This window comes from Meles meles, chromosome X (genome assembly GCF_922984935.1).
Source record: "Meles meles chromosome X, mMelMel3.1 paternal haplotype, whole genome shotgun sequence".
NCBI classification, from domain to species: Eukaryota; Metazoa; Chordata; class Mammalia; order Carnivora; family Mustelidae; genus Meles; species Meles meles.
The window spans coordinates 840869-867276 of record NC_060087.1 but is presented as its reverse complement, the minus strand read 5'-3'; the positions used below and the strand labels follow the sequence as shown (position 1 = coordinate 867276).

The 26408-nt window shown below is 57.9% G+C and overlaps 2 protein-coding genes across 4 annotated transcripts; one reads left to right on the top strand and one right to left on the bottom strand.

Annotated features, from left to right (window-relative positions):
* Positions 1–1228: 1228 nt before the first annotated feature.
* LOC123935384 (ADP/ATP translocase 3) lies at positions 1229–4602 on the top strand. The gene is made up of 4 exons (XM_045996139.1): positions 1229–1441; positions 2034–2520; positions 3347–3487; positions 4028–4602. The coding sequence occupies exons 1-4, from the start codon at positions 1331–1333 to the stop codon at positions 4183–4185; spliced, it is 897 nt and encodes a 298-aa protein (XP_045852095.1). The 5' UTR covers positions 1229–1330; the 3' UTR covers positions 4186–4602.
* Positions 4603–6125: 1523 nt separating this feature from the next.
* LOC123935128 (interleukin-3 receptor subunit alpha-like) lies at positions 6126–25973 on the bottom strand. Of its 3 annotated transcripts, none has more exons than XM_045995611.1 (12): positions 25754–25973; positions 23422–23515; positions 19247–19365; positions 16172–16292; positions 15649–15781; positions 15387–15562; positions 11931–12046; positions 10372–10398; positions 9235–9346; positions 7626–7731; positions 6661–6734; positions 6126–6379 (listed from the first exon to the last, which is right to left on the bottom strand). In XM_045995611.1, the coding sequence occupies exons 2-11, from the start codon at positions 23483–23485 to the stop codon at positions 6683–6685; spliced, it is 1026 nt and encodes a 341-aa protein (XP_045851567.1). In that variant the 5' UTR covers positions 23486–23515; positions 25754–25973; the 3' UTR covers positions 6126–6379; positions 6661–6682. The 3 variants fall into 3 exon arrangements, with proteins under 3 accessions (XP_045851567.1, XP_045851566.1, XP_045851565.1); XM_045995610.1 differs by having other exon boundaries at positions 6661–6742; positions 15387–15478; positions 25754–25971; XM_045995609.1 differs by having other exon boundaries at positions 6661–6742; positions 25754–25970.
* Positions 25974–26408: the final 435 nt, after the last annotated feature.

Here is a 26408-nt window from a genome sequence, read left to right as displayed (position 1 = left end):
GTCGCGGTTGAGAATCTGGGGGAAGGTGGGGCGTGGTGTTTGGGGCAAGTTCAGGGGTCGCGGTCACGCGTCGGTCAGCCAGACGGGCCGGGGCTGGGGGTCGGGGGTCTCCGGGGCGAGCCCGGGGTCGCGATCGGGCGTCGGTCAGCCAGACGGGCCGGGGCTGGGGGTCGGGGGTCTCCGGGTCGATCCCGGAGGTCGCGATCGCGCATCGGTCAGGCAGACGGGCCGGGGCTGGGGGTCGGGGGTCTCCGGGTCGATCCCGGAGGTCGCGATCGCGCATCGGTCAGCCAGACGGGCCGGGGCTGGGGGTCGGGGGTCTCCGGGGCGAGCCCGGGGTCGCGATCGGGCGTCGGTCAGGCAGACGGGCCGGGGCTGGGGGTCGGGGGTCTCCGGGTCGATCCCGGAGGTCGCGATCGCGCATCGGTCAGCCAGACGGGCCGGGGCTGGGGGTCGGGGGTCTCCGGGGCGAGCCCGGGGTCGCGATCGGGCGTCGGTCAGGCAGACGGGCCGGGGCTGGGGGTCGGGGGTCTCCGGGTCGATCCCGGAGGTCGCGATCGCGCATCGGTCAGGCAGACGGGCCGGGGCTGGGGGTCGGGGGTCTCCGGGTCGATCCCGGAGGTCGCGATCGCGCATCGGTCAGCCAGACGGGCCGGGGCTGGGGGTCGGGGGTCTCCGGGGCGGGCCGGGGGTCGCGATCGGGCGTCGGTCAGCCAGACGGGCCGGGGCTGGGGGTCGGGGGTCTCCGGGGCGGGCCCGGGGGTCGCGATCGGGCATCAGTCAGCCAGACGGGCCGGGGGTCGGGGTCAGGGGTCTCCGGGGTGGGCCCGGCCGTGACAGCCAGGCCTCGGAGGCAGCGGCCGAGCCCTTCCGCGGTCTGGACGGAGCCGGGGGGCAGGGACCCGAGGACGCGCGGCCTTGCCGGTCCGCATCGAGCGCCCCGGCCAGACGGTGACCTTGACAAGGTCACGGCGGCGGCCGAGACGCCCCCACCCCCCCGGCCGGCACGGCGCAGGGGCGGGGCCCCGCTCCCGCCGTGCCCCGGGGCGCGGCGCGCGGGAAGGGGCGGGGCCGCGGCAGGGACGCGGCCAATGGGCGCGGCGCTGGCGGGCGCGGGGCGGGGCGCGGCGCGGCTCCCGGCAGCCCGCGGGGGCGCGGTGCAGCCAATGGGCGCGACGGGCGGGGGCGCGGGGCGGGGCGTGGGGCCCTTAGCGGCTGCGCGCTGGCCGCCCCGTCCTTTCGGTCCCGGCGGCGGCAGCGCTGAGCCCTCGGCGCCCACCCTCCGGCTCCCCGCGCCCGCACCGCGCCGTCCGCCCGCCGCGCCGCCACCATGACGGAGCAGGCCATCTCCTTCGCCAAGGACTTCCTGGCCGGGGGCATCGCCGCCGCCATCTCCAAGACGGCCGTGGCCCCGATCGAGCGCGTCAAGCTGCTGCTGCAGGTGCGGGGCGGGCGGCGCGGGGAGGGGGCGCCGGGGCCGCGGCGCGGGGCATGCAGGGGCGCCGGGGGCAGAGCGGGCCGCGCCGGCCGCGTGCACCGGAAGCGCGAGGCCGCGCCGCTTTGTCCGCGCGCCGCCGGGATCCGGGGCCGGCCGCGCGTCACGTGGGTGGGGCCGCGGCCGCGCATGCGCCGTCCGCGCTGGCAGGCAGCCTGGGCGCGTGCGCCGGGTCGGAAGCCCCCAAACTCCCTCCCGGGGCGGGGGGAGGACGTCCCGAGCGGACCGCGGGTTTCCTGCTGGCCGCGGCCGGTGTTGTCTCCGCTCCGTGCGGCTGCAGACCGGACGGCGCCGCGCTCCGCCGGGACGGGCTTGGGCCCCTCGCGGCGCCGGCAACATTGTTGCAACGTCCAGCAGCAACATTGTTGCAACCGCGCTGCAGTTCGCGAGCTCCCGAAACCGCGCTCCCGGCTCTCGCGATGCGCCCGCGCGTTCAGAGGCGCTGGGGCCTCCCTAGGGACACGCCTGGACTCGGCGCGGCTGCGGGAGCGGGGGAGCCCGTCTTCCGAGCCTGTCCGTGCGTCCGTCCGCCCTGCAGGTGCAGCACGCCAGCAAGCAGATCGCCGCGGACAAGCAGTACAAGGGCATCGTGGACTGCATCGTGCGGATCCCCAAGGAGCAGGGCGTGCTCTCCTTCTGGAGGGGCAACCTGGCCAACGTCATCCGCTACTTCCCCACGCAAGCCCTCAACTTCGCCTTCAAGGATAAGTACAAGCAGATCTTCCTGGGCGGCGTGGACAAGCACACGCAGTTCTGGAGGTATTTCGCCGGGAACCTGGCCTCGGGTGGCGCCGCCGGAGCCACCTCGCTCTGCTTCGTCTACCCCCTGGATTTCGCCAGAACCCGTCTGGCTGCCGATGTGGGCAAGTCCGGCACCGAGCGGGAGTTCAAGGGCCTGGGAGACTGTCTGGTGAAGATCACCAAGTCCGACGGCATCCGAGGCCTGTACCAGGGCTTCAACGTCTCCGTGCAGGGCATCATCATCTACCGGGCGGCCTACTTCGGCGTGTACGACACCGCCAAGGGTGCGTGGGTCCTTGCGCTGGGGCTGCGCACGGGTGGGGGTTCAGTCACGGACCTCGGGGTTTCGCGGTTCTGGCGGTCCGGAGTGCAAAGAGGTCCAGCTGTGCCCAGGGTTGCTGCCGTTCCTGAGCTGTCCTTGGAGGGCGGGCAACCGTTTTTCTCTGCGTTCTCATGTGCTTCTCTTTTGTGTCCCTGGGTCTCTTTTTTTTCTTTTTCTCAAGGTTTTTTTCTATTTATTCATTTGACAGAGATCACAAATAGGCGGTGGGGTGGGGTGGCGGAAGCAGGCTCCCTGCTGATCACAGATTCCCGGTGTGCGGCTGCATCCCAGGACCCGGGGATCATGACTCCTGTCGAAGGCAGAGCCTTTAACCCCTAAGCCACCCAGGCGCCCTGGGTCTTTATTTTTTAAAGGGTATTGGTGGGGTCGGCTTAGGTGGGACCCTGATGAGCTCCTTTTAACCTTTTAAAAGAGTTCTCTTTTAAAAGAGTCTTTCGATTAGATACTGGAGGTTGGGGTCTCGAGTGAATTTTAGGTTGCACCGTTCACACTCTGGAAGCAAGCGTGGGCCTGCTAGCGTCGGGGCTGGGTTGTCTGCAACAGAACGTGCTCGCGTGTGGTGTGCCCACTTCCCGGCGCTGGTCTGGCCCCTGTTGTACGGAGCCGCCATTCCTGGGCACTGAGTCGGGTCCTCTGGCCAGCAGGTGGTCTGTCTGCCGCCCTGTTGGTACTGGGCGTGGGGAGCTCCACGTGGAGCCAGGGTGGGCAGGACTGTTGCTGTACCAGTGTGCAGCGCTAGGGCCTAACGCTGGCGGGTGGCCCCGCAGGCATGCTCCCGGACCCCAAGAACACCCATATCGTGGTGAGCTGGATGATCGCGCAGACCGTGACGGCCGTGGCGGGCGTGGTCTCCTACCCCTTCGACACCGTGCGGCGACGGATGATGATGCAGTCGGGCCGCAAAGGAGGTATCGTGTCTCAGTCCTGGTGACAGCGGCTCCTCCTAGATGTCCCTGAGTGGGGTGGTTCTCTGGCCTCAGCCTCGGGAGCTTTGAGCCAGCAGATGACACACTTATCTGCAAGCTTGGGGGCAAAGCTTTGTGGGCTGGCTTCACAGGGTAGGGGGCCCCCAGGTCAACGTCTCCACGCTGCTCTAGACCCCCACAGCTTGGCAGGTGCCTGCCCAAGCTCTTGGTCCTGCCCTTTCTTGACTTGTCTTTCCAGCATGGCCCAGGGGCCTTGCATTGATCCCAGGGTTGGAGGTGGTGCTCCTTGGTGACTGGGGGGGCGGGGGGGTGTGAGTTTCTGGATGTATTGTCCTTATCTACCCCCACCCACTACAGGGGGCTGGGGAACGGCCATGAGCCAGGGCTCACAGTGTGCCTGTGGTCAAAAGCACAGCTCCCCCACAGAGCACCGTCCAGTTTCAGTGTGCTGTGTTTTTCGTGGTTCCCTTTGTGCCCTGTGCCAGAAAAGCCTCTCCGTCAGCTCTCCTGTTTCTCTTGCAGCGGACATCATGTACAAGGGGACCGTCGATTGTTGGCGGAAGATCTTCAAGGACGAAGGAGGCAAGGCCTTCTTCAAGGGCGCATGGTCCAACGTCCTGAGGGGCATGGGGGGCGCGTTCGTGCTGGTCCTGTACGACGAGCTGAAGAAAGTCATCTAGACATTCCTCCTGCAGACGCGGGGACCAAGGGAATCCTGTAGAATACTTGTAAGCGTTATGGACCATTGATCTTCGAGAAATTCCAGTGTCCTTGTCCCGGCCAGATCACGCGCAGAGGCTTGGGGAAGGTTCCAAAGGGGGCTCACCGTGATCTACCATTGGCACCAGATTCCATGTACTGATTATGGGGGGGAGGGGAATCACGAGGTCTTCGTGGGTCCACAGGCCAGCAGCTCCCTGGCACAGACCTTAGAGCCCAGGTGCTTGTGGGACCCGAGGTGTGTTTAAGTATTTATTTAAAAAAAAATCATGTCTACATTTGTACTTAAGCACTATTCTCTTTTGCACAGCCGAATATTTGCAATTATGTTTCATGTCGGGCATTCTGCTGCAAAACCATAAAAAATCGGGACACAGGCTGGTGTTTGTTTTCAGCTGAGCGGCGTGGGTTTGGGGCTGCCCTGGGTTTGGGGCTGGTGGGCAGCGGGGTGGGGTGGGAGATGCGGGGGGTCAGGGAGGCTACAGGGCACGTCCTGCAGAGGCCTTGCAGGGTAGGGGAGTTCAGACCAGCCCACTGGTGGCTCGTTTGCCGCTTGGAGAGACCAGCCTTGGGCGGGAAAGAACCCAGTGTGAGGGACCCGCGGCGTCTGAGCGCCCCTGCTCCAGGGGGTCTTTGAGGAGACAGACTTCCTTCTGCTGTGAGCTTTTGAGGCCCTTCATCCCCCCACCTGAGCAATGCGGCGTAGCTAGTTTTCCTGCTGGAGAAAGACCACAAGCAGCCACATCCTGTGACCAACGTCAGCCCTGGTCTCTTACGCAAGAATGCACAGGAGCAGGTCCCGGGACAGGTCCATGTCCTCTGGAGCCTTCTCTGTACAAACCACAACACCCTGCAGGAGAGACTCCGGCCTGAGTGTTGGGTCCTGGCTCTGCATTGACCTGGACTAGGAAGGCCCCCGGGGGGTTCTAGAACCTTCTGGGGCTGGGACACCCTGCAGTGGATGGCAGGTTTCCTCTTCAAGACTGGGCGGGTGTAAATGCACATTTCTGCCCCTGTGTGGCGTCCCCCTTAGAGCTCTGGGCTCTGCCTAGGGTTCCCAGGCAGGTTGAAAGGGGAGGGGACAGAAGCATGCGTCCTTGCACCCGTGTTAACCCTGCCCGACTCCAGAGGAGTCTGACTGGGGACCTCCGCTTCTGACCCACGGGAGCCCTGGTGTTCTGAGTGGAATGACCGTGTTGATGGCTGGGTTTGGAGACCTGCTTCCACCCGCCCTGTTCCCCTTCAGCTGGTTCAGAACAGTCCGGTCACTCAGCAGCCATGCCCTGTTCTGTCAGCTGGCAGGTCCCCAGATAGCGGCATTGCTGGTGGCATAGTATAGTTTGTGACTACAGTGTTTCCGCAGTAACGCTGGGGTGGTTTTCAGCACGGCCCCTTCAGCGATGTGGGGTGCTGGCTGGCTACCGTGCATGGAACGTTCTAAACGGTTAGAGGTCCCTTTGTGAGTGAGCAGGCCGAGCCCGGGGTTTCCAAAGGGCCCTGGCCCCCTGGCGGCAGGCCGTGTCCGGACGCAGGTCCCTGTCTGGGGCTCTGTGGGGGAAGTCCGCGCCTAAGCATCCGCACACACGCTGTGCTGTTGGGGGCAGAGGCGACGAACCAGCGGGGCCCCTGGGGTTTCCCAGATGCCGCCTCCCCATGGCGGGGTGCCTGACGGCCCGGCTGTAAACGTATTGAGGGCTCCAAGAACCCGGCGCGGCCGTTGCAGGGACCAAACCGTCCAGCCAACTTGTGAGCAGCATCCCGGGTGGGGCCCGTTTGGGGAGGCCAGAGCGGGGGCCCGGGGGCCAGTGTGATGGGCCGTACCCACCCCCACGTAGAGGCACTGGGTGCAAACAGCGTTTATTTACGAAATGAGCCCGACACAGCCGTGCTTCAGTGCAAACAGCGTTTATTTACGAAATGAGCCCGACACAGCCGTGCTTCCTTGCCGGTGGCCGCCCCGTGGAGCACGCTCCAGGCAGTGCCTGCCCCCGCCCCCCACCCCACACAGTCGTCCCTCGGTCCAACCGCAGCCAGGCTGTGTGGGCGTCTGGCCATGCCGAGAAGGTCTCAGGTCCCTCGTCATGTCTCCCCCAAAACCTGCACCTCCGCCACCGGGCAGTCCTCCCGGCTTGCTCTGCTGCCCTCCCAGGCCACCTGCGGGCGACAAGGGTCAGGCTGAGCCGCAGAGCTGCAGATTTCCCGGAGAGTGCAAGGATGTGCAAGGGCGTGGCTAGTCTTGGGCGCCTGGATCACTGGGGCTCCAGGCCTGGTGTGCCTGCAGGAGCGCTTGGGGGTGACCCTGCAGCTCCTGACGTGACCGTCACCCCCGCAGCGTCCCCTGCCTCCCGCCAGGACCCACACGCAAGCATCCTGCTGCCCCGGCGGGGCTGTGGCCGCCCCGTCCCAGCGTCACCCCCAGCAAGGGCCGGACGTACCAGCTTGCCGCTCTGCAGGTTGTCAGTGATGGAGTCTTTCATGTGCGGGATGGGGGGGAAGAGTTTCTGCAACACTGAGTACCTCGGAGGACAGAGACACGGGCTCTGAGTCCAGAACTCGGGGACCGGGATGGAGTTAGAGCTCCAGCTCAGTCCCCGGGTGGGGGTGGGGAGCTGGTCTCCATGGCGGGCCCCTGCGCCCAGCCCGACAGCCCCGAGCAATCCCGGCAGGCAGGGGCAGAGCCCGGCATCTGCTGCTGGGGCCCGAGCTCCTGGCACCCCCCGCGGACCCCGCCACGCCGCTCCCCACGGCTTACAGACCAGAGTCCCCTACCTGAGCCGCTGGCCCATCCATACCCAAGGCCGAGCCCCTGGGCAGGGCGGCTCAGCCTGAAGGTCTGGGAGGGGCGTGGGTGAAACCAGAGAGAGGCCTGAGCCCCCAGGGACAGACCCCAAGGCCCGCAGGGCAAGGCCTGGCGGGGCTCTGCACAGAGGCATTTGGGAGACACCCCAAGGGCAGGACTTGCTATCAGATGGGCAAGGTCAGCGTGACCCTGTCGCTGGCCTGTTGCCGGCCTGTTGCCTGCTGGAGAGAGGGGAGAGGACGGAAAGGGGAAGGGGGAGGGGAAAGAGGAGGAAGAGGAGGGGGAGGGCGGCTCCCAGTCACCCCAGGGATGTCGGGAAATGGGGACTCTGCACGAGGGGTCGGTGGCTGAACAGCGGGGACACAAGAGGACACGCAGGCGAGCCTGGCTGCACCCCAGGGCTCAAGCTAAGAGGGAGGGACCTTCTGGATTTTCACGGCGGCAGGCAGCAGAGCAGGGTCAAGTCTCAGGAGGACCCTGGGGTCACGTGAGGCGGCCGCCCGATCCCTGGGGGTGTCCCGCGTGCGGTGGCGGGAGGGTGGGGACAGGGAGGAGCACCCTGCAGGGCGGAGGCCAACGGGGGCAGGAGGTGGCACTCACCTTCCACACAGCAGGATCACCAGCCCCAGGACCAGCATGGTGGCCAGCAGGACCAGCGCGGACAGCAGCCAGTCGGGCCGCGGCGAGTCCTCCCCGACATCGCACGCTGCGGAAGAGGGCGCACAGGGCACATCAGGTCCCCGGTGGTGCTGGCACCCAGCCCCCGGTGTTCCCTCCGGGGACCCCGGAGAGGCAGTGGGCACTCGGGCGTGTCCCGAAGGGAACAGTGGGGGGCCGCCCCTGGCCAGAAGACGGAGGCCCCCATTGTATGCCCAGCACCTCCTGGAGCCCGTGGGGGCGTCCTAGACGGCGGGCGGTTCCCTACAGCTGGCCGGTAGGGCGAGCACCGGGCGCGCTGCTGTGCAAAGACCTCCATCTCCCCTCGGGACTGCGGGGCCCCGTGGGGAGGGTGTGAGTTTGCCGGGGCTGCGGCAACCAAGTCCCACACACTGGGTGGCTGAGATGGCCGATACTCTGCTTTCACGGTCCTAGAGGCTGGAAGTCCGAGATCCACACGGGGCTGAGGCCGGTTCCTCCTGAGGCCTCTCCCCTCGGCAGGCAGACTCTGTGTTCTCCCCGTGTCCCCACGTGTTCGTCCTTCTGTGCCTGTCCGTGTCCGCACCCCTTCCTCTCATGGGATCAAGACCACCTTAATGACCTCATTTCACCTTAATCCCCTTTTTAACGACCCCATCTCCAAATATAGTCCCATTCAGAGGTCCTGGGGGTGAGGACTTCAATATGTGAATTTGGGGGGACACATTTGAGCCCACAGCAGAGGGTCTTTGCAGAACTAATTAGGTAAATGTGAGGTCCCAGTGGAACAGGATGGACCCTAACCCAATGACTAGTGTCTTTATACAAAGAAGAAATTTGGACATAGAGACACACAGAGAGGCCACATGAAGATGGAGACAGAGATGAGAGACACTGCCACAAGCCCAGGGACACGTAGAGCCCCAGAAGCTGGAAGAGGCAGGAAGGACTCTCCCCTGCAGCCCCAGGAGGGAGCCCTGCCCCGCCTGGATCTCCGTGGTCCTGCCCCACCTGGATCTCAGACTCTGGTCTCCAGAGCTGGGAGAGGATGGATTCCTGTGGTTTTAAGCCTGTCCCCCACCACGTGCGGTCATTTATTGCAGCAGCCCCAGGACCCTCGTGACCAAGCTTTCCTACGCGACACCTCTGGAATGGGACATTCTAGGAGAGCCTGTGAGGAGGGTCTGGTTTCCGAACAGGTCAGGGAGAAACCGCGGCTCTTGTTTGGGGCAAATCCTTCTAATCAGGCCCAGGAGCCATGCCAGGGTCCATGTCGGATGAAAGGAACCCGTGTGCCTGCAGACAGCGTTGTTATTGACACGCCATGGGGGCTCTAACTGGGGGTCTTGTTCCTGTTCCTCTCTGCTCCCCCATGGGGTGGGCACAAGGTACAGGGTCAGGTGTCTTCAGAGCCCTCTCTGAGGACGCAGAAGCCAGTAGGGCTGGATCCCTGCCCCTTCCGTGGCAGAGCATCCAAGAGCAGGGGTGGAGCGTGAGGGGTCCGTGCTGACCGGGGGTGGTGCCCGCAGTGTCCAGCGCGCACAGGGGACAGATGGAAGGGCGCCTCACTCACCGAAGCGTTGGGGGGCGCTCCACTCGCTCCAGCTTTTGCGGTAGAAACCTTTGGCCCTTAGTCTCGCCGCATAGTTTCTGGGATTGTGAAGCTCAAAGAACTTCTCCTGGAGCTGAGGTTGAGAAGGGAAGAAGGAAAGGCTGTTCCCAGTTGGCGGGGAGACAGTGGGGCCCGGGTGTGAGCGTTCTGGCCCCGCGGTGCCTCGGACGCGGACCTCCTCTGGCAACGGGGTTGGAGCAGATGCAGTCGGAGAAGAAGAGGGCAGCTTGGGTTAGGGGTCTGGGATCCATGACCACTGGTGGGCTTACAAAAAGGGGGAATTTGGGGACACACACACACACGGGGAAGACCATGTGCATGACAGAGGGAGACAGCCACACGCCAAGGAGCCCCAGCAGCTGCAACAGACGTTCCCTGGAGCCTCCCCGAGGAGAATGAGGTCCTCCCCCATCTATATCTTGGACATCGGGTCTCCAGGACCCCAAGAGCATAGAGTTGTGTTTTAAAGGCCTCAACCTGGGACACTCGTTGTATACAAGCCCCCCCCCATCCCAAGAGCGCGAACCCGACCAGCCTCCATCAGGGAAGATGCCTGCTGTTCAGAGGGGCCTGGATACTGGAGCCCCCCACCCTTCTCAGCCCAGGCTCTTGGTGTCCAAGACACCAAGCACTGGGAGGAAAAGGAGCCATGGCCACCCCCAAAGAGGCCAAGCCCATGGTGCCGTGTGTGGGTGTTGCACACGGCATGGGGCGCTACAGAGTCTTGAATATGACGTCCCTGTGCTCCCCAAGAAAGATGTGTCATTCCCCGTCACCCCCGGGGTCTGTGGTCCGGACCTTCCTTGAAAGTAGGGTCTTTGCCGATGTGCTTACTTGGAGGATCTCAGGATGAATTCGTCCTGGATCGGGGTAGCCCTACGTCCATGACAGGGGCCTAACAAGGGACAGGAAAGGAGACACAGACACAGAGGAGAAGCCAGAGCAGGGCAGAGCGTCATCTCCGAGCTGTTTCCCCTCAGCACGAACTCCTGGAGATCACCGGATGGGTGAGCGGGCAGAGTCGGGCACCGCAGAGTGTCTGGACAGTAAGGAAACAGGTTTGTGATGTCCAGTTCAGGGAGGGTGGGGGACGCTCACCTTCTCCGTGTAGGCGGGATCACTGCCCTACAAAACAAGAGGGGAAAGCTGTGGGTATCTGGTGCTGTCCCCCGACAGACGCCCTTATTCGAGCCCTTTTAGGTTTATGCGGAAACTGAGTACAAAATAATCGGGTTGAGCCTAAATGATCCATATCATATATAAATAAATCTGGGTATGAAGGAGGCATTAACTAAAAAACACCTGGTCTTTTTGGGGTGGGGGAGATAGAATTAATAACCTTTATCTCAGCTCAAAACATGTGGTCATTTTCATTTATAGACTTACAGTTTTTTGTTTTTTTTAAGTCTATTTATTTAGTCTCTATGCCCAGCGTGGGGCTTGAACTCACAACCCTGAGGTTAAGACTCGCGCGCTCTGACCGAGCCCACCGGGCACCCCCCACTTGATCATTTTTTAAGGAAACTTGATCCCGGCGTAATTTGCTTGAGCAAACCACACCTCAAAAGCACACTCCTTGTGCCCCTCCGCCACGGTTTGGTCCCCGCACACACCCACTAGAGATCGTTCTGCATGTTCTACGCTTCTGTGCATCAGTGGGGTCGAAGCCAGACGTTGAGTCGGGCGGACCTTCCCGGGGGGGGGGATGAACTCGGCTGCGATGAACACGCAGGTCCCCACGTTGGTGGGACTTAGGTGTTCATGATTCTCGGAGCCAGACCAGCACGAGCATGGCTGCCTCCACGAGATACGACCAAAGCTGGTTCCAAAGTGCCTGCATCATGTTTTTCCTTAAAAAATATGATTTTACCCTGGGTCTTAACAATCGGGAGACGGTTCGTCCACAAGGGACATCGGAGAGAAGAAGGAGCCACGTGTATCATTTTAAATGGCCACCGGTTGAGTCGCAAGCAACTGTTGCAATCAGCGGCGTGGCAGCCGCCCCTCCCCTCCTCGCTTTGGCCAGACTGTCCCCTTAGCCGATGTCAGGGGTGCCGAGGGGCCTCTCCCTGTGGTTTGCATTTCCGTGGCACCTTTCCATGTGCTTACGGGGCACGAGTATGTCTTCCTTGGGGAAATGGCTGTTTCCACTTCGTGCCTTTTGTTTTTTTTCATACAGTTATTGGTCTTCTTGTTATCGACTTGCAAACCTTTCTTATCCAGCCCAAATACCAGTCCTTCGACAGATAAATAGACACCTGGTTTCTTCTGTGGGTGGCCTGGCTTTTCAATTTTACCTCTTCTCTTTCGAACAGCCAACATTGTTACTTTGGTTAAGGCTCAATTTTTTTTTTTAGGGTTTGTATATTTTCTCTGGACAATTTTCACACACGAAAGGTTAAATGATCGTGCATTTTTCTCAGGTTTTTTGTGTGTTAACATTCTTCATTTTTATGTAGAGTTTAGTTCATGTTTTTATTTATTTTCAATTTGACTTTAGTTTTTTTTCTTTTTACTTTATTGATGTTCATTTTTAAAAAAGTAAAAAAAAAAATTTTTTATTCATATTTGTGTGTGTGTATGTTTTATCCGCCTCCAAAGCCTTGGGGGTCCAGATTCTACAGAATTTGGAACTGCCAGCAAGGACAAGCATTTACCTTTTGTAGTTGCAGTTCATACTCAAATCTGTTATTAAAGTGGCTGGACGCTTCCCACTCCATCAGCAAATGGGATGTATTACACGTCCCAGTGATATTGGGTGGATTTAATATCTCTAGGACAGGAAAAAAAAAAAACAACTTTTATGAGTAAAACCAATCAACACCCCCGCCCCCCAGAATATACTTCAAAACAGGCTTCGTGGAACTTTAAGGTGACAAGAGGCCGAGGAACATGTCATTCCGAGGTTAGAGAATGGGCGAAACATCCATACAGATGCATGACAAGATACGTTAGGATGTCTGTCGGTTTGGATCAGCCATAGGTCTAGCTACGCAGACACCGGACGGTGAGAGACCCCCGCCCACCCCGAGATCCTCCTGGAAAGCAAGGTCTGTGCCACAGACGTCCCCAGGACTAGACCGACGCTTTCCCTTGGCCCTAATTCCACCGTCCGCCAGCAGAGGGAGGACGGCGTCCTGTGCCCATGGAGTCCTTCCTTTCCACCGGCCAGTCTGGGCGTCTGGCAGCCTGGCCCGCTCCCCGCCCTGCACAGGGTCAGTCCCAACGCCAGGGCTCTCGGCAGGCCAGCCGCGCTCCCGGAAACATCTGCCCCTGCCTGCACGCCTCCCCCAGACCCTGCCTGCTGCAGCCAGCTCCTCCCCGGACGTCCTGTCCTCCCTTCTGGGTGCTGGGACCCTCTGGGCTGTGCTCGGCCCTCTGCCCTCGCTCCGGGCATTCAGCGTCCCCTGACTCCGTGGCTTCTCCAGCTTCGCATGTGACCACGTCTGAATAGAGACACCCGGGTCTGACCTCCACTGGGAGCCCAGCCCTGGGTCCTCACCTGCCTGCCTGCACCTGTGTTCCTCCAGGGCCCCTGGGTGGCGGTCCCCAGCTCTGTTTGGGTCCCCTCCTCCTCCCGTCCTCTCCCTCCTCTTCTCCTGCTCCCTCCTGCTCCCCCTCCCCTATCAATGACGTCACCCTGCCCCCAGGCTCCCTCTGTCCCCGACTCTACCTACAAGGACAATCCTGTCCTGAGAAATAGCCTCAAAACCAGCCCTCCTGGCGCCCTCCTCCCTGTAGCCACCCAGACCCTGCCCATCGGTTGTCATGGGACCTGCACCCCACAAATGGCCTCTCCAAGAAGCCTGCTTGGGAGGATGTGTCCATTGGCAGGGATGGAGAGTGAGGCCAGGAAGGTAGGGACACCCCAAGGGACAAGTGGGTTAGTCCTACTGGGCAACAGCCCTGGAGACAGCCCAGAACTCTCCTGCTAGGAGCCACCCAGCCCAGGTGAGGGCAGAGGGTTACCACCAGCCCCTCCAGCTTGGGGCAGAGCCCATGTCCCGCCTGCCTGTCGGAAAGGCCCCGTTACAGTGTAACACCCACAGGCAGCCTCCTCTTGGAGACGCTCCTCCTGGGAGGAAGGGCCGGGCCAGCGCGAAACGTGAGGCACTTTCTAAAGAGCTGCAGTGAGGGGAATGGTCACCCCCAAACGGCGTCTCCCTGTCAAATCTCTAAAACATGGGAATGGAATCTCGTTTAAAAATAGGGTCTTTAGGGGCACCTGGGTGGCTCAGCCCTTAAGCGTCTGCCTTTGGCTCAGGTCCTGATCCCAGGGTCCTGGGATCGAGCCCCACATCTGCAGGAAGCCTGCTTCTCCCTCTCCCGCTCCCCCTGCTTGTGTTCCCTCTCCTGGCTGTGTCTCTCTCTGTCAAATAAATCAACAAAATCTCTTTTCTAAAAATAGGGTTTTTGCAGGTATAATACGTGAAGGATCCTGAGATGATATCCTCCTACCTCAGGGGGTCCCTAAATCCAATGACAGGCGTCCTTGTAAGAGATAGAAGACAAGCCACGGGAAAATGCAGGCAGAGATGGGAGGGACACGGCCATAAGCCTGGGGAGGTTTGGAGCCCCAGAAGCTGGAAGAGGCAGGAAGGACCCTCCCCTGGAGGCTCGGGAATGACCGTGACTCTGCCCCGCCTGGATCTCAGCATCCCTGCCCCGTCCTGATCTCAGACTGCTCTCCAGGGCTGGGCGATTAATTCCTGTGCTTTAAGCCTCACGGTTTAGGCTCATTTATTAAGACAGCAATTGGGAGCTAATAAGCTCCCCGAGTCTCTTGGTGTCATGGAGCACCCTCAGTGACACTCTCCAGCAGTCACCCCTGCACGCCTGAACCTGGCCCGTCCCAGCGCAGAGCCGTGGGGGCCTGATGCCCTTGCACATGGCCCCAGGCTTGGGTCCCTGCACTCCCGGCGACATGTCGAAATGCCACTAATGCTATCGAATTCATTTCCCACCCCGGGCGGCTGCCGGCCATCGCTGGCGTTCCTGGGCTGTACACACACCACCCTATGGGCTCCCATGGCTTCCCCGTCTGTCTTTGGGTTGGCCTCTGCGTCTCCTCCGTTTCTTCTACGGGAACCACCACATTGGATTAGACCCTCCCTGCAACGAGTACAAAGATCCTGCTTCCACACAAGGCGGCCTTCACAGGTGCAAGACGTGGACAGATCTTTGGGGCACAGCAGGCGTTTTTGAATTTGTGTTCCCGACGGGATAATGAAGCATGCATTGGGGGCACAGAGCCCCCGGTTCCCATTTGACCCCTCCATGCGTCCCCCCCGGGCTCTCCGACACCCACCACCCCACTGTCCTGACCGCTGTGTCCTCCCACCCCTGCTGGCAGTGGGGCTGAGGACACAGGGGTCCAGGGGGGAGCATGCACGGAGTTGCAGGCGGCCTTACACACGGTCTGGATGTACCGGTGGGGGCCCCCTGTCTCAGGGAGCAGCGTCCAACCCGTGCCCATAAAACACAGCATGTCAGCTCAGGAGGGGGAAGCCACAGACAAAGCAGGCCCTAACCCTAACCCTAACCCTAAGCCTCAGGGGACGGGGGCGGCCGATGAGTGGTAAGAACACAGGGCCTTGACAGGGGGTGCGAGCACGACTCTCACCCCCTCCCCGAGACTCGTGAGGGAGCCACGTGTCCCGTGTGTTGCCGGAATGCTCCAGAAGCAAGCGGGTTACTTCCTGAGCTGCTGTGAACTCACAGCCACTGCTTGGAGCTGCACGCGTGTCTTCCCCAAAGCACACACCCTGACTCTCAGTGGGATGGCGTTCGAAGCGAGGTAATTACGTGGGAACCCATGAGGGGATATGGACGGCACCAGAAGAAGAGAAGGGAGCGCTCTTTCTCTCCCTCGACCCCTGGGTGAGGTCACAGTGAGAAGGCTGCCATGTGCAAGCCGGGAAGAGGGACCCTCACCAGGAACCCAACCTGCCGGCCCCTTGAGGTCGGGCTTCCAGCCTCCAGAGCCATGAGAAATCAGCGCGTCCTTTCAGCCGACCGCTTGGGGTTATTTTCTTACGGTCCCCCGCGCTCAGACACCAGCATCCCAGAGCCCAGGGTGCAGCCTGAGAGCCGTGTCCTCGACCCGTACTCACCAATTTCGGATAATTCGACAGTACGGTCGGAGCAGGGGATCCTGGCACCTTGGCTTGTGCCCCTCACCAGGATCTGGAGGTGTTTCGGCAATCTGGAGACATCATTGAAATGACACCGAACAAGTTTCCCCCGATTATCCATTTTGTAATTCGGGCACTCGTACTCCCTGTGGGTCCTGCGGCAAGGAGGGGGGCACCCAGCAATGACCCAACGGCCCCACGTGCCCAGGGAGAGCCCGGATGTGCCGGCGACCACACCCACCTCAGCTCCTGCCAGTACATGTGGTACTGGACGTCGCGGGGGGCCTCCCTGCCCACCTCCCAGCTGCACGTCAGGAAGTCCACGTCGTGCACCCAGCAGTCCAGACCTCGTGCGGCTGCCTCAGGGTTTCCTTCTGCGTTTCCAAGGAGACGAGAAGAAAAGCAAGTCACCTTTAAGAGGGACGTGAGGATCTCCAGTTCTTGTGGGTTCACACGCAGTTGCAGAGGTCAACGTCCATAATGTCAGGATACAGTGTGGTCTCATCCCCCAAGAACCCTCCAGATGTTCCTTTTCTTTTCTCACCCGTGCCAACCACTGATCTGTTCTGCCTTTGCACATATCATCAACTCAAGAAAGTCTTATGAATGACATCCTCCTGCATATGTGATGTCCTAGGGTCCTATGCTTTTTTCCCCCTACTCCCTGCAGGTCCACCCAAGCTAAAACTCATGGTTTTTGTATCCCTACGACCAGCCCGCGACTGAGAGCAAACAAAACCCAATAAGGAACACATTCCCCTCACCTTGCAGAGGATACTGAATCCCCATCAAGAACGGCGGACCTTTGGTCAAGGAGATGCTGAAGTATTTCACTTCACACGAGGGAAGGACGTGGAACTGGCAGTAACGGTTGTTGTTGACGGCCTGAGAGGGAAAGAACCATGGAGTCATTGTTGAGAGAACACACGTGGTGCCTTGGTGATGACATCCAGATTGAATAACAACGATAACCATAACAGCGGCAAAAAACCGTAAGTCTCTACAGAGTCCGAGCAATCTTCATCAAAACCCCAACCACTTATTTTGTGGCAATCGACAGACCAGAGATGGTGTATAAATTACTAGTTGGTGGAGAGGGAGGGAGAGGGGAACAGATGAAACACAGCATTTTTTTTTTTTTTTAGGGCAGTGACTTTGTCCTGTGTACTACATTTACCATTCTCCATTTGTCTAAAGTCACCAAACACACACTCCGAGAGTGACCCATCTGGTCATCTGTGTGCTCTGGGTGAGATGACGTGTTCAAGCACATTCATCCGTGGTATGGACTGTGCCGTCTGGTCGGAGGGTTCCTAGTGGGAAGGCCGTGCGCGTGCAGGGGCTGGGGACTGTGGGCCATACAGGAAATCCCTATACCTTCCTCTCAATTTTACTGTATATAAACCCCACACTGCTCTGGGAAAAAAGGGAAATTTATTCATTTTCTAAAAACTGTACAAAAATTTATATAAAATAATTCCAAGTATGAATAAATAAATAATCAGCTTATAAACAAATATTCCGTTTATGAATTCCATGGTGAATAAATCAATCCTTTTCTGAGGATCGAGTGATAAGAGAAATTGGGACAGAAAAGCTGGGAAAATGGGGAAATAAAATGTCACATAAAAATAAAATAAAAGTTGTCACATGAAACAAAAACGAGAGGAAGATATTTATCAAGCTCATGATGAATTTTGACTTTTTACTTGCATTATATAATAAGTTAACGATGTGGAGCCCCAAATGGTTTAATAAGGAGAAGATTGTGTTTTTTTAAGGTTTTAAGTCCTCTCCATGCCCAACACGGAGCTCAAACTCATGACACCCTGATGTCAAGAGTTTCACGCTCTGAACCAGTTGAGCCAGCCAGCATCCCCAACAGGTGGAAATTGTAATTGTAAAGGAAGAAGACGTCTGTCTAATTAATCATGTCTATAACAGATTCAACCAGACTAGTTGCTAAATACATGTTAACACAACAAATCTCGAGGCTCTGGGAAAATGTGCATCTTTGGGCATTTCTGGGCACTGATCTAAAGCTTCCTTGGGTGATTCAGGTGAGACTCGTAAACTTGGTCACTGTCTCTCGTCCGAGGAACACGAGTTCCATAAATGCCTCTCAAAGGAAGTTCGAAAAGAACAACAGAATGCGGGGTTGATGGGTGTTTTCCCAAACCAGCCATCACCGTGCTGAGTGCTGCCTCTGAACACCACACGCAGCCCAAGGTTGGGGGTCCTCACGTAGGCAGACATGGAAACAGGGAAGGAAGAGACTCACCCCCTGAGAAGGAGAACCCGTCTCCGCTGAGGACAAACACACCAACCGGATGGTTCAACCCAATATTTACCCACTTGGCCAAGAGTGTAATGTTGAAGTAGCGTAGATACATGGGGAAAACAGGACACACACACACAAAGACCCATGAACAAAACGGAAATAAATTCAATTTAGGGAAAACCAACAGTGGATGAGGGAATGACAACAGGGTCCAGTATCTTGAACTAGACCTTCTAGCAATTCCTTCTACATCTTCAGGATCCAGACAAATCTCTATATCTCTCCTACATATGATTTATGTGCATGGACGTTGGGAAGAAGGAACCCAACTTAACTTTAGTGCATTTTGGAAATTGTGCTGGCTCCATGCGAACAACCATCCATGTCTTCTTCAACGATTTGAAATAGCACCTTGGTGGTGTAGAAAACCCTCCTTACCCAACGCGCCACCAATGCATGCTTCTGCTTCTGGATTGTTCCATTTCTTTAATCTATCTATCCACGCATTCCATCAACCCAACCCTGGATAATCATAGCTTCTTGGTACATTTGGAGACGTCATGGAAAGGCAAATTCCTGATCACTAGTGTTCTCTATCAACATTTCTTGGTTCTTTTTGTAGCCTGCATTGTTCCAGATAGAGTTTAGAGTCATCTGGACACGTCCCAGTGAAATCCCACCTAGGCTCATCATGAACTGGTGTGTCCCCCCACATTCGTATGGTGAAACCCTCATCCCCAGGACCTCAGAAAGTGGTTGTATTTGGACATTGGGTCTTTCAAGAGGGGATTAAGGTAAAATGAGGTCAGTAAGGTGGGCCCTGATCCCGTAGGACTGGAGTCCTTAGAAGAAGAGGACATCAGGACACAGACACACATCAAGGGATGACCACATGAGGACAGAGAAAGAACAGAGTGTCTACACACCCAAGAGAGAGGGCTCAGGAGAACCAGCCACAGCCCCGCCTGGATCTCACAGTCCCACTCTCAGCCCCGCCTGGATCTCCGACTCCCAGCCTCCAGGACTGGGAGGAATATTTGTAATGGGGGCCCAGGTGGTGACCTGTGCTGTATTCAATCAAGAATAATCTTAAAACACCAAATTTATTGTCAAGGAAGTTGACAGGTGCCTCTTCCTCATGAGACACTATGAGCTGTGAACATCTTATATTCTCATTATGGCCCACCCATGGGATCTGTCACAGTTCTCAAGACCTCTCAAGCTCAGAAGATGACACAGTATAGGATTTGGGTGAGGGGCGGGTGATGGTGGGAAAGCAAGCTCACTTTCTTCTGGGCTTGGCTCTCCACCCGGATCCCTGAGGACATGTTCTCACCAAGGTTCTCCAGGGACACCATCTTGGACATCGTACAGAAGGTGAACCCTGAGCTGTGGTGTCTGCAGTAGTCTTTCATCCCACCTTCCACAGCCAACCCCAGAGTAGAATTTCCGCTTCTGTGATGCCAGAACCTGTCTTGGCCTTTGGGCTCTGCTGGCTCTTAAGTCGCCAAACGTCATGGAAACCTCAACTATGCCAAGTACGGGGAAGATGGTTTACCTTAGTGATAAATTTTGAATTTATGAAACACATAATTTCCGAAACATTTCCATGGAGGTCCCAGGTCAGTCTCCTTTCCACCGGCTCTATCCTTAGGTTCTTAATCAGTGAGTCAGGATCTGAAATGGGTAGAGGTCAGAGTTAGGAGAAGTACTGCAGGAGCTTGAACCCTTATTGCCGTGGGAGCTTCCTCTTCCCTCCGAGTTCACCGACGACCTTGGGAAGCACGGGCGAGGAATTGCTGAGCACAGGAAGAAACCTTCCATCAACAGCGCCCTGTTCCTCTCCTTAGCCTGCCATCCCCGTTGTGGAGAAACCGGGAACAGATCTGGCTTGCATAAGTCTCTCAAGGTCTGGGTTTCTGGGACTGGTTGCCAATAGCCATCAAACTTGCTTTTTTTTTTTTTTTTTTTGCTTTATTTTGAAAATACAAGGCATGGTCATTAGATTGATATGCATGGCCTTTCACGGCTCACGGGCGGTTGGAGCAGTTCTACATTGCTGGAGAAGCTCCCCAAGCACATCAGGTTCTGTTTTGAGACAGAATCGAAGGTCACGCATTCCCGTTACAAGTTGCTGGGAAAGGGGGTCTCCAGCGGTAGACCACAGGGCTCAGCATATCTCATCCAAGACTTGTTTGCCCAGGTACAAGGCGCTACTGAGTCATGTTTTCCAATACCGTCCGTCTGTAAAGCTACAACGGACACTCGGTGAGATTTCATCTGTGACCCCTTTCGAGGACTTGCAGGGTGTGACTTTAATAAACGTTCACCGAGTTGATAAGCTGTCAGTATCGTGATTCCGTATCAAGATCAACAGCCTTAGTTTCATAAGCAAGACCAAACCGTATCAACACCTTGGTTTCTGCCATTATTTTCTTCTACCATATAAGGACAATGTATTCCTTCATGGTAATAATAAAAAAAAAAGGCATTGAGGCAAATTTCTTAGACATCGAACATGTACTTCTTAAGAGTTTTTAAAATTTAAATTCAATTAGCCAACATGCCGTACATCATTAGTTTCAGATGTACTGTTCAATAATTTATGGACATTCTCTTAATAAATTCTTTTTTTAAAGATTATATTCATTTATTTGCCTGAGAGAGAGCGAGAGCTCAAGCAGGGGGAGCAGCAGAGAGAGAGAGGGAGAAGCAGGCTCCACGCTGAGCAGGGAGCCCGATGCGGGACTTGATCCCAGCACCCGGGATCATAACCAGAGCTGAAGGCAAAGGCTTAACCCACTGAGCCATCCAGACGTCCCTCTCTTAACAGATTCTTATGCCTCAAAATTTACGCTCAGTTCTGCCAACACAACATTAAATATCGTTAAAGCAGATATGAGAGAAAAAGTAGGAAATACTAATGTTAACATATTTTATCATATTTTATTTTTATAACTAATAATATATATAAATTATCAGATATTTAAGGAAGAAACAGTATCATGGGCACAAAAGTCAAAAAAAAGGGGGGGGGGACGATGGGAAATATTACCTGATTCACTTTAGGAGGCCAGCATTATCCCAATTATCAAAAATCAAAGATATTAAAAGTAAACTCGAGGCCAACACCCCTTATCAACATAGACGCAAAATCCCTTCAGAAAGTATTAGTCAACAAAATCCAGGAATACACATAGACCTGGTAATATCTCATGACCCAAGAGATTTATTCTGGGAATGCAAGTTTTCTTTAACCGTGGATGTAATTCACCCCCATTAACAAGAAACTAATCATCTCCATAGAAGCAGGAAAAAAGAAACTGACCAACTTACACCCATTTGGAATTTTAAAAATCTTAGTAAACTAGGAAAGGAAGAGATCGTCCTTACCCCGATAAATCTATGAAAATCTTTGAGCTAATTCAGACTCAATGGTGAAAGACTAACCACTTCTCCTTAAGACCAGAACAAGGCAAGGCATCTGGTTTCAACGCTTCTGTTCCACCGTGTGTACCAATGGCCCCTCGTAATGCAGTCTGGCCAACGCTGAAGTCTTAGGGGGCGTCCCGCTTACGAGGGAAGATGAGAAAATTTCGGATTGCGTCAGCTGCCTCCTTCTAGGAGCCTTCTGTTCCTAGAAAGCAGCTCACTTCCAACCTGTGGTCAGGCATCCCAGAGCACTCTCAGGCCTGAAGTGACCACAAAGGCAGCGGCAGGCTTTGTCCCCAGCCAAGACGGGCAAACCAAGGTGGGAACTGGGAGACGAGACCAGATCATGCTCAGACCTGAGGGTGGCCAGCTGAAGTGGACGAGGCACCTTCCCTTTCCTGACATCCCACCATCTCCCGGCCCCCTGGACGGGGAGGTGTGGCCACATCACTGGGTTCTAGTCCATGAAATTCAACACGACACATGGCGGTATTTCCAGTTCTCACCCATAAATGCTCCTGGGGGAGCCGGAGGACATTGGATCTCAGGATAAATATTTGGGGCAGAACCACCTGTCGTGAGCCCTCCTCTGTCCCCTCAAAATTCATGCTGGAGTCCCAACTCCCAGGACTTCACAATGGGACCTGGAAATGGGTCCCATTATGTTAATTGAGATGGGGTCATCCTTGAATAGAGTGGACCTCTCTAACACGATGTGTCCGGTGTCCTTATTAGGAGAGGACATTTGGACACGAAAAGACATAGGGGAGGACATTTGGACACGAACAGACACAGAAAAGGCTACAGGTGAGGACAGACGCAGAGATGGGAGGGACGTAGCCATAAGCCCAGGGACGCTTGGAGCCCCAGAAGTTGGAAGAGGCAGGAGGGACCCTCTCCTGGAGCCCCAGGAGGGAGCCCATCCCTGCCCCGCCTGGATCTCAGCATCCCTGCCCCGCCTGGATCTCAGCATCCCTGCCCCGCCTGGATCTCAGCATCCCTGCCCCCTGGATCTCAGCATCCCTGCCCCCTGGATCTCAGAGGTCCGGTCTCCAGAGCTGGGAGACATAGACTGCGCCCCCCAGGCGACGGTACTTTGTTCTGTCCGCCCACGCAGACTCAAGCAGCAGCCTTCAGGAGACCAAAACCTCCTTCTCCCTCCCCGACAAAAGCATCTGAATTCCGCCCCTATTTGAGGAAGGAATCAACATCTAGCGGGTTGTGAAATCTTGTGGGTGTCACCGCAGCTGACAGCGGACGGATGCAACCCCCAGGTGGGTAGTCTCCGGCACTCCTGCCGGACCTGTCATGCCTGCGGCCCGGCCTTCGCCCCACAACCCTGTGCCGTGAACCCGGGAACCCGATGTGGAAAACACGCAGATGGCCCTCTCGGGGGTCCGCTGATTACTCAGAAAATTCTTGACGGCGAGACATTACCAATCCCGTCTTCCTCGTGGCCTTGGTGCATTCGGGGCCACCCCCGGGCTCGGTTAACACGCCGTGTCCCGGACCAGAGTCGGAGGCGTGGGCATCTCTGGTAGCCATGCCTTCTCCAGCAGCCGACGGGTTCCCCAGGACGTTCCCTGCGGCACACTCATTGGCCGCCCCCGTCCCCTGAGGCTGACCGGACGGTGACAAAAGTGGGCACGGAAGGCTCGGGATCATCATCAGCCTCTTCTCCTCTCATCGACTCTGGTTCCTCTGGGATCTCATTCCCAGCATACGAGCCACACGGAGGGCAAGGAGACCATACTCGTCTCACGTGGTCTTCCCCGCGGGCTCACGTCCGTGGCCACAGGTCCCTCCCTATAAGGACGCCAGTCCTGTTGCGTTACGAGCCAACCTGGACGGGCTCATCTCAGCAAACTCCGTCTCCAAACACAGTCACATTTATAGGGTCTGGGTGCGAGGGGTTCTAGGGAGGAGTTTAGTGGGGACACAAGTTAGCCCCTAACCATGGCCTTGCCCACGACCCTATCCAGGAAAGGGACATACGGGTCAACGCGGTTTCGCCCTGGAAAAATGACTCAGAACCCAAGTAGGCGATGGGTCCTTGCATTCAAGCGCCATCGAAATGCTCAGCACGTCGGCCCTCAGCCACCCCGCGTCCTGGCTGTGAGGTTGGGCCGAGACAGGCCTGCCGGACGATCCCGCTGGCAGCATCGGGGTGGGGGGCACACGGGCACTCTCTGTATCCCCGCTCACCGCTCCCACCGCATCCGTCACGCACGGGACGTCGAGTTCAACGGAACAGCAGAACACCGGACACACCCTGAGACCGCACCTGGGGTTCGGTCCTACCTTCCTCTGACGGCGACAGACCGGACGCGGACGTCAGAAACACGGCGAGCCACAGCACGGCCATAGCGAGGCAGCTCCCACGTCAGGCCGCGCGCTGGAAAAGAAGGGACGCTTAGCGTGTGGGACGGAGGAGGGTGACTTCGGGGAGGTCCTGCTGGTGAGCACGGGGTCTTTGCAGGAGGACAGGCTCTGGGTATGTGCATTTGCCTATGCCCAGTGCGTGCGTTCACGTCCCGCGTGTGTGTGCTGGTGTGGGCGTCCCCGTGTGCATGCCCGTCGCCTGGAGACACTCGCACCCTGAGGTCGGAGCGTGCTCTTGGCTCCAGCCTGAGGCAGAAGTCGGGAAAGCACACGCCGCGCACGGTGCCGGGAAGCGCGGCCATGACAAAGCGTGGGAAGGAAGTGTCATTAAAACTATGAAGCCGGCCCACATCGAATTTCCTGAACGGGCAGAGTTACGGTAACTAAACCCTGCACGGTCCCAGCGCCCCAGCCAGGACCTTCTCGGGGTCTCCAGGAAGCCCCGGCTTCAGGCTGGTTCTCCAGGACCCTCGCCTGCGTGGCCAGCCTCCTTCCCCCACCCGGACTCTCAGCAACTCGGTCTCCTGACGGGCCCCCGTCCTCCACACCGTGTCACCGTTGGCAAACAGCATTCGTGGTCTGGGACCAGCACTCTGTGCCCCTCAGAACTGTCCACAAAACGTGCCCCCTTTGCACTATCCCATCTGGAAAATCTCAGCCGGGATTGAGGAGTGGGACCTCAGATTTCCCCGTCAGTCCTGGGCATTCACAGCCCCCAGCACAGGACCCAATGAGGACCCCAGCGGGGGTCTCACCTGCTCCCCTGGTCCAGCCGTGGGGCTCCAAGCCGGTTTCCCGTCTCGACAGCAGGACTGGGGGCAATTTCCAGCAAATGTGCACTTTTGTACAATCGGACAGTGAAAGTGGCTCTTGCCAACCTCGGGGAACACGCCCGAGAGACCCCTTCCCCGGGACAGGGGGATGGAAAGATCCAGGATCGCCTTTGGGTGGGAGGCACCCGGGACAGGTGTCTCGGCGTCGTAATGCAGGGACGCCGGTGAGGGCAGGGAGGCAGGAGGCTCAAACTTTGCTGGGGGTCCCCAACCCGTATTCACCGCATACCGTGCGCCTCAGAGGTCAGAGCGGGAAGTCCACGGTGGGGACTGGGACTCGCCGCTAGTTACAGCCGGTATGGGACTGCAGGCGGTCGGACACGGCGGGCGCCACGGTGGACACGAATGTCCAGGGGTCTGGAGCCCGCATTCGGCTGGAGCCCGCAGCTGGCCCAGAGGAGAGGAGCGAGGCGTGTGCCCTGCCTGGCGTCATCCCCTATAAGACCTTGATCCCGACAGGACCTGCCCAGAGGGGATCCTGGGGAGACTCTCAGGCATCTGCATTTATTTTATTTTATTTTTTATAAACATATAATGTATCGGTTCATTAACTCTGCGTGGAAACGAAACGCACGTTGCATCAAAGTCACGCTTTTTGCTCGTGCTCAGCCGGCTTCCCCCGCTGCCCTGGTCCCCCCTCGTGCTCTGTCTCTCTCTGAGAAATAAAGTAATAAAATCTTAAAATGAAATAAAATGCAACTCAGGGACCATCTGGGGCATTCTCCGTACCTCTCTGTCTCCAGAACATTCCATCCAGAGAAAGGAAACCCCATCAGCATGAGCGCTCACTCTCCGTCCCCTCCCCGGCACCGGGCAGCCCCTAAGCCACGTGCCGTCCACGCATTTCCCCGTCGTGCCCATTTTTCCAGAAACGGGATCACGCACGAGGAGCCCTCGTGTGTCTGCTTGTGTCCCCGTGTATCGTGTTCTCAAGCTCCTTTCCGGAGCTGAGTCCTAGTCCCCTGCGTGGATGGACCACGTTTTGCGCACATCTGGGCCCGTGTGTGTCAGGCACCTGCAAGGGATCGGTGCGTCATGGTCCATCCGAGCTCCCAGCAGCTCCCCGCCAGGCCGCGCCAGACGTCGGGAACCAGCCGCCGTGCCCACCTCGGACCCGAGCTTCTGTGCAAGACTCGGCATGGCAGCCTCACGCGTGTGCTCACGCTTTTCCAAAAAACACGGGGACAGTGAGGTAGACGACGGCCATTCTCATCTTCTGTCCTGGGCCGCTCAGCCCCTCCAGCCCGCCAGCGTGAGAGCCTGGGCTCACGGTCCCCGCTGGCTCCCCGTGCCGTCCCCAGCATCCTTCCATGCCCTAAACCCTCCGGATCCCCGTGCGGTGCCCAAGGCAGATGCACCGCAGCTGGAACGAGCCCCACTCTGATACCCCTCGTCCCTCCCGGGGTCGGAGGTCTTACCTGGGTGTTGAGGAAGGTCCCACGTGGGAAAGGCACCCGGCCCTGGGCGGAATCAAGACCCCAGACTCCTCTCTCCGAGTCCTGTTCCCAGCTGTGCTCCAGGAAGTGTCCCCAAAGAGAAACCAAAGGTGCCTCTCCCTTCTTAGCAGCTTTATGGCCACGGCCAGGGGCCCCGCCCCTAAAACCCAGACCCAATGAGGCTCGGGTGGGCCAGGGAGGGGAGAGGTCAGAGACCCAGGCGACCACGCCGTCCCCGTGTCTCTCTGCATGTCTTCCCTCGAAGCCGGGGTCAGCCGCCCTGTACTTTCCCTGGAATGAGTCCCCTTTCTTTCAAAATTGCTCTTTTCCTGTTCTCATTTCTGCTCGCGTGTTCCTCTTTGTTAGAACCCTGATTGCGGCGCGCGCCATCCCGGGCGGGCTTGGGCAACTTCCTGGCATCGTTGGTGATACGCCGTGCTCCGCCATGGGCCGGGTGGACGGCGCCTCCGCCGTCTTCCCGCTGGGTCCCCGGGGACACGCTCTGCCCCGTGCCCCCGGGACACAGACCCTGGGGAGGACCCTGGGTCCCCACGGAGGACGCCACCCAGGGTCAAACGCAGTCCTCCAGGGGGGAGCGGCCTCCGGCTTTGTTTCCCACTGCAGTGGACCTGGGCTC

Bases quoted from the DNA above. Each gene is read 5' to 3' on its own strand.
- LOC123935384 (XM_045996139.1), top strand. From the start codon at position 1,331: ATGACGGAGCAGGCCATCTCCTTCGCCAAGGACTTCCTGGCCGGGGGC. The intron at 1,442-2,033 runs GTGCGGGGCGGG...TCCGCCCTGCAG, and splicing joins GCGTCAAGCTGCTGCTGCAG to GTGCAGCACGCCAGCAAGCA. The intron at 2,521-3,346 runs GTGCGTGGGTCC...GTGGCCCCGCAG, and splicing joins CGTGTACGACACCGCCAAGG to GCATGCTCCCGGACCCCAAG.
- LOC123935128 (XM_045995609.1), bottom strand. From the start codon at position 23,485: ATGGCCGTGCTGTGGCTCGCCGTGTTTCTGACGTCCGCGTCCGGTCTG. The intron at 7,732-9,234 runs GTGAGTGAGGCG...CCTCTTCCGCAG, and splicing joins GAGCGCCCCCCAACGCTTCG to CGTGCGATGTCGGGGAGGAC. The intron at 6,380-6,660 runs GTACGTCCGGCC...TGTCGCCCGCAG, and splicing joins ACCTGCAGAGCGGCAAGCTG to GTGGCCTGGGAGGGCAGCAG.